General features: G+C 41.5%; 1 protein-coding gene across 1 annotated transcript in view; it reads right to left on the bottom strand.

Annotated features, from left to right (window-relative positions):
* Positions 1-1,469: 1,469 nt before the first annotated feature.
* The window catches only part of ZCCHC7 (zinc finger CCHC-type containing 7), a 248,801-nt gene continuing 243,508 nt past the window's right edge, over positions 1,470-6,762 (bottom strand). Inside the window, exon 9 of the mRNA XM_073549660.1 lies at positions 1,470-2,514. Coding sequence (XP_073405761.1) covers positions 2,087-2,514 — 428 coding nt within the window. The 3' untranslated portion in view covers positions 1,470-2,086. The remainder of the gene's footprint in view (positions 2,515-6,762) is intronic.

The raw sequence follows: 6,762 nt of genomic DNA, 5'->3' as shown, positions 1-6,762 counted from the left end.
TCTTGGATGGTAAAATTCACACAGATGGGTGGATGTAGCCTAACAGACTACGTTTCCCCTGTGGAGACACTGGAGGGAAAGTGAGTATCCAGCTGCAAATTTCTCCAGGAGAGCCAGGGGAAATGTAGAAACAATCAGGATAATCAATGCTTAGAGATCTTTTAATTTGGCTAGTACCAAGGGCAATCTGATGACGTAATGCTTATCAACATGTGATTTTATGGATGGAATAAGTACTGCAAGTGTCTGCTCTACAGGATTGCTAAAACACGTTGTATCTTGAACATGCAAAAACTCCTGAAGACTGGGTTTAGTGTTCCAGTGTTTATACTGCGTTTATACTGTAAAGCATTAATACCCCTGCAACATATGATTGCACAGTTCTAAAGATTATTTCTACAATGATTAGTCAATTGCAACATGTCGGAGTACAACAACTTTATTTTCAACGTACATATAATCTAATCTTACTAGATGGTTATTAAAGGGAATCTGTCATCCTATTTTTCACCTATCAGCTGCTGGCACCGACATCAGGGGCTTATCTACAGCATTCTGTAATACTGTAGATAAGCCCCCGATGTAACCTGAAATATTGGAAAAACGAGTTATATTGCACTCACACAGGGGGGTCCTGGTCCGGCTCGGGTCCGATGGGTGTCATGGTCCGGCGCATCCCTTCTTCTAACGGTGACGTCTTCTTTGCTGCCTGTCACGGCTCCTGCGCAGGCGCACTGCTCTGCCCTGTTGAGGGCAGAGCAGAGTCCTGCAGTGTGCAGGCGCTGGGAGAGGTCCGGTGCCTGCGCACTGCAGTATTCTGCTCTTGCCCTCAACAGGGCAGAGTAGTGCGCCTGTGCAGGACCCACGACAGGTAGCAAAGAAGAAGATGTCACCGTTAGAAGGGAGGCGCCGGACAGGACGGCGACACCCATCGGACCCGAGCTGGACCAGGACCCCCCTGCGTGAGTGCAATATAACTCATTTTTCCTATATTTCAGGTTACATCGGGGGCTTATCTACAGTATTACAGAATGCTGTAGATAAGCCCCTGATGTCGGTGCCAGCAGCTGGTGAGAAATAGGGTGACAGATTCCCTTTTAAATGGCTTCTTCAGTCTGTAAGCATATTTATTTTACTCACTCATATAGCACCATTAATTCCACAGCACTTTATAAATACCATCATCACTGGGGCTCGCAATCTAAATTCCATATCCTTGGAGGAAACCCACACAAACACAGTGAGAACATACAAACTCCTTGCAGATGTTGTCATTGGTGGGATTTGAACCCAGCACTGCAAAGCAACAGTGTTAACCATTGAGCCACTGTGCTGCACATCAACTTCCCAGCTCATTTATTGAGTAAACTAAATAAGCAAGTAATATCGGGTGTTTTAAAAATAACTTTGCAAGATGTGTAGAAGACAAGATGGAAACACGAATAAAAACAAAAGACAACAGAGCAAAGTTTTATGTTTTGATGTTTACAAAAATCCAAACTTTTCTTTTATTAAGCAACCTTCATTCAACAATGCAGCAGATTATCCCTGAGTGTAAAACCAGATACTTCTCCAAAACAGAATTACAACTGGGAACAAGGAATGGAGGGCATCATGTATGGCACAGGTTAAATGGTTATTCCTAAAATATCATGTTTTCCCCCATCCATGGAATAGGAGATAACTTGCCGATACAGGGGGTCCGACTGCTCAAACCCCAAGTGACCATGAGATTAGGGCTTTGTAGGCCAGAGATAGGGGTTCTGCAGCATTGACATGAATAAAGCAGAGGTATCTATGCTCAGCCTCTGCTCCATTCATCTATACTGCCGAGTACAAAGCTTTGCAATTCCCACTGGTACCATAGACAATGAAATGAGAGGATGATCCTCTGCTCCTTTCAGGACAGGACTGCAGGGGCCTGTTTCTTGGACTTTCAAAGCCTTTATTTCAGGATCGCTAGGGTTCCCAAGTGGCTGAACCCCAGTGATCAGCAACTTGATTTTCTGGGAATAATCCTTTAAATATACATGAATGATAGATCTGTAATTTCAGGATCTAAAAAAGTTTTTTCATTCTGCAACTATTAAACATTTTTCGATTTCTTACTCCTCTGCTTAATCATCAGTAAACTCTGATCTACAGCAGAACGTTTGTGCTTCCGATGCTTCTTTTTGCTTTTTTTCAGTTGACCATCTAATGCCTCACTCTTGGTAACATCCTTAAACAATAAATGTTCAGGCTTTTTTCTTCCATGGGCTTTTCTATTCTTTTTGGGCTTATCTGGTTTTCCTCTAGGAAAGTAATCTTCAGCTTCGTCATGTTGAAGAAACTTCTTTTTTTGTTTTTTCACCTCCTTAAAGGATTTATCGGCAAAGCAATCTTTTAATTTCTTCAACTTTTTGTTATGTTTTTTCTCCCGTTTCCTCAGTTTTTTCGGAAGTGGTGAATTTTCTTCTGTATCTATGTGTGACCCTTCAGCCTCGAAAGTCACTAGTCCAGCCTCGTGAAGCTCTGTTGAGGGACCAAAGTAGAAGTGTGAAAAATAACCAATAATGATATGTGAACACTTTGCTGCTTAAAATTTTTTATTTTCTTTTATGTTTATAATCAGATCAATAAATGACTATTAACCCCTTCACCCCGAAACCTGTTATCACCTTCCTGACCAGGGCAATTTTTTTTAATTCTGGCCAGTGTCACTTTAAGAGGTAAAAACTCTGGAATGCTTTAAAAGATCCCACCGATTCTGAGACTGTTTTCTCATGACATATAGTACTTCATGATAGCAGAAAAGTTTGTTCGATGTTTTTGGCGTTTATTTGTGAAAATATTGCAAATTTGGCAAAAATTTTGAAAATTTCTAACTTTTATGCCCTTAAACTAGAGAGTTGCTATGTCACACAAAATAGTTAATAACATTTCCCACATGTCTAATTTACATCAGCACAATGTTTGAAACATTTTTTTTTGCTAAGAAGTTAGAAGGGTTAAAAGTTGACCAGCAGTTTCTTATTTTTCCAACAAAATTTACAAACTCATTGTTTTCTATAGGGACCACATCACATTTGAAGTGACTTTGAGGGGTCTATACGAGAGAAAATACTAAAAAGTGACATTCTAAAAACTGCATCCTTCAAGGTGCACAAAACCACATTCAAGAAGTTTATTAACCCTTCAGATGCTTCACAGGAACTGAAGCAGTCCAGAAGGAAAAACTGAAATTTTAACTGTTTTCACAAAAAATTGACTTTAGACCCAATTTTTTAAATTTTAATAAGGGTAACAAAGAAAAATGGACCCCAAAATGTGTTATGCAATTTCACCAGAGTATGCCGATACCCCATATGTGAGGGAAAACCACTGTTTGGGGGCTCGGCGGGGCTTGGAAAGGAAGGAGCATAGTTTGACTTTTTGAAAGCAAAATTTGCTGTAATCAAGAGCGGACACCTTGTTGCATTTGGAGAGCCACTAATGTGCCTAAACAGTGGAAACCCCTCACAAGTGACCCCATTTTGGAAACTAGACCCCCTCAAGGAACTTATCTAGATCTGCAGTGAGCAACCTGAACTCCCAGGTGCTTCACAGAAGTTTATAAAGTTGAGCCATGAAAATAAAATAAAAAAAATTCACATTTTTCCCAATTTTTTATTTTCACAAGGATAACAGGAGAAAACGGACTCGAAAAATTGTTGTTCAATTTCCCCTGAGTATGCCGATACCCCATACGTGATGGAACAATACTGTTTAAGCGCACAACAGGGCTCGGAAAGGAAGGAGTGATGGTTTGGAGCATAGGATTTGATAGAATTGTCTGCTCAAGCCATGTCGTGTATGGAGAGCCCCTGATGTGCCTAAACAGTGGAAATCCCTCACAAGTGACCCCATTTTGGAAACTAGACCCCCTCAATGAACTTATCTAGATCTGCAGTGAGCAACCTGAACTCCCAGGTGCTTCACAGAAGTTTATAAAGTTGAGCCATGAAAATAAAATAAAAAAAAATTCACATTTTTCCCAATTTTTTATTTTCACAAGGATAACAGGAGAAAACGGACTCGAGAAATTGTTGTTCAATTTCCCCTGACTATGCTGATACCCCATACGTGATGGAACAATACTGTTTAAGCGCACAACAGGGCTCGGAAAGGAAGGAGTGATGGTTTGGAGCATAGGCTTTGATAGAATTGTCTGCTCAAGCCATGTCGTGTATGGAGAGCCCCTGATGTGCCTAAACAGTGGAAATCCCCCACAAGTGACCCCATTTTGGAAACTAGACCTATCAAGTACTGGGACCCTCAGCTTCCTTAGTGCCAAACATTAGGGCCTTGATGACTACCTCCTGAAACTGAAGGAAGGTCCCTGTATTGTTTGCAGATCGAAACAGCACAAAAGCATTATACAGTGTCATCTGTACAATGTGCATGGTCAATTTTTCGTACCATACTTTAGCTTTTTGCATGCCACTGTATGGTTTGAGGACCTGATCTGAAAGATCTACAGCCCCCACATGCATATTATAATCCAAGATGAAATCTGGCTTTGAGACTTGCTTTGTGGTACCTTGGACAGTGACATGGGTGTATGGTGGTCAAGATAATGACATCCGTTTTGTCCTTATACTTGACTACCAACATATAGTTGCTGATTGGGCTCTGCTTTTGGCCTCTCAGCAGTTGCCCAATTAGCGGCTTAGGGAGGTCTGTGATTTTTTTGCACGGTGCCGCATGCAACTGTACCTCTGACAGAGAGGGTCTCGAAGAGTGGGATGCTGGTGTAAAAGTTACCTATGAAGAGGTGGTCTAAGGGGTAAGGTTTCTCCTTGTGGAGAGTGACACACCAGCTCTGGCTTGTCAATGTAAGGAGGCTTATTCGCCGTGCAATGCTCCTCTGGGAAAATAATATGCAAATTGCCTCTTCAGACAGGAAGAGGACTTGAACTCTATAGCGCCACCTGTTTGTAGTAGCGATCCTACAAGTCACAATCAACCCTTTAACTTGTGACTTGTAAGATCGCTACTACCAAATGGTGGCGCTATAGAGTTCAAGTCCTCTTCCTCTCTGAAGAGGCAATTTGCACATACTTTGCACTGACGAGGGCCAATAGCCCAAAACACTGTCTGCAAATTGAGATTCTGATTTGGCTTTTATCCTAAGTCATATTACAAGATTCGTTAAAGGGTTGATTGTGACTTGTAGGATCACTACTACCAACAGGTGGCGCTATAGAGTTCAAGTCCTCTTCCCCTATGAAGAGGTGATAACCCTTAACCAGCAGTGGGTGCAATTCCATCACAATTTTCCCATTCATCCCCAAGACAGGGGGGCTATTCAGAGGGGTCAATCTGGGTGTCCTTCCCTTCATAAACCCTAAATCTGTGGGTGTATCCTGAGGTACTCTCGCACAGTTTGTGCAATTTAATTCTGTACCTGGCCGTCTTACTGGGCAGGTATTGTCAGAATTTTAGCCTCTCTTTGAAATGAACCAGTGATTCATCTATTCTGATGTCCCTTTGGAGGTTGTACGCCTCAGCAAATTTTCTGCTGATGTGTTCTGCCACTGGCTGAATCTTATATACACGTAAACTAGGATCGTCTCGGGGAGGACACTGCGTATTATCACGATAATGCAAATATTATTGGATCGCTTCAAATTGTGTCCTTCTCATCGCCATACGGTATAACGATGTGCTGTAGAGTATATTAGTACTCCAGTATTGACAAAGCTCTGGTTTTCTAACTATGCCCATATGTAGCACAATGCGTCAAAATGTCATCATTTCTGAAGCATTTACAGGCGTACTTTATTGATAAAAGAACCAGAAAAATGGGTTCACACCAAAAGTGAACAAATCAACAACAAAAACAAAGTGCTCAAAAGAACCAGTTTTAAAAATGGGGAGAACTGGAAGTCCCTGGTGTAAACTATGCTCACACCTTCCTGGCTGCGGAGGTTGGCACCCTAGGGAGGAAAAGTTGTGGCGCCCCCGCTCCACGATGGTTGCCCCTAGAGACCCTAATAGACCCTGCGGACACTAGGGACTCTTGATATTTGTGGATATCAGATAACTTCTCTAAGTTTGACCCTCTAATTATCATATCTTCTGGCCTCAGGAGCTTTGAAATATATCTTTTGACACTAACATTGTATGATGGTCAGTGTGTTTAAAACCTACCGTATATACTCGTGTATAAGCCGACTTGAGTATAAGCCGACCCCCCTAATTTTGCCACAAAAAACTGGGAAAACTTATTGACTCAGCGTATAAGCCTAGGGTGGAAAATGCAGCAGCTACTGGTAAATTTCAAAAATAAAAATAGATACCAATAAAAGTAAATTAATTGAGACATCAGTAGGTTAAATGTTTTTGAATATCCATATTGAATCAGGAGCCCCATACAGTTCATGATGGCCCTATAAGATGCTCCATTCAAAATACACCCCATATAATGCTGCAGAAAGGTTAATAATGGCCCCATAAGATGCTCCATAGAATAATATGCCCCATATAATGCTCCATAAAGGTTATGGCCCCATAAGATGCGCCATAGAATATGCCCCATAAGATGCTCTATAGATTATTCCCCCATAAGATGCTCCATAGATTATGTCCCATAAAATGCTCCATAGATTTTGCCCCCATAAGATGCTCCATAGATTATGCCCCCATAAAATGCTTCATAGATTATGCCCCCATATGCTGCTCCATAGAATATGCCCCCTTATGCTGCCCCCCATAAGATGCTCCTATATGCAGCTGAAT

The sequence above is a fragment of the Dendrobates tinctorius genome, unplaced genomic scaffold (genome assembly GCF_039654945.1).
Source record: "Dendrobates tinctorius isolate UK_male_01 unplaced genomic scaffold, ASM3965494v1 ptg000160l, whole genome shotgun sequence".
Lineage (NCBI taxonomy): Eukaryota > Metazoa > Chordata > Amphibia > Anura > Dendrobatidae > Dendrobates > Dendrobates tinctorius.
Note: the sequence above shows the minus strand (reverse complement) of the source record. Positions and strands in the feature narration are given on the sequence as shown.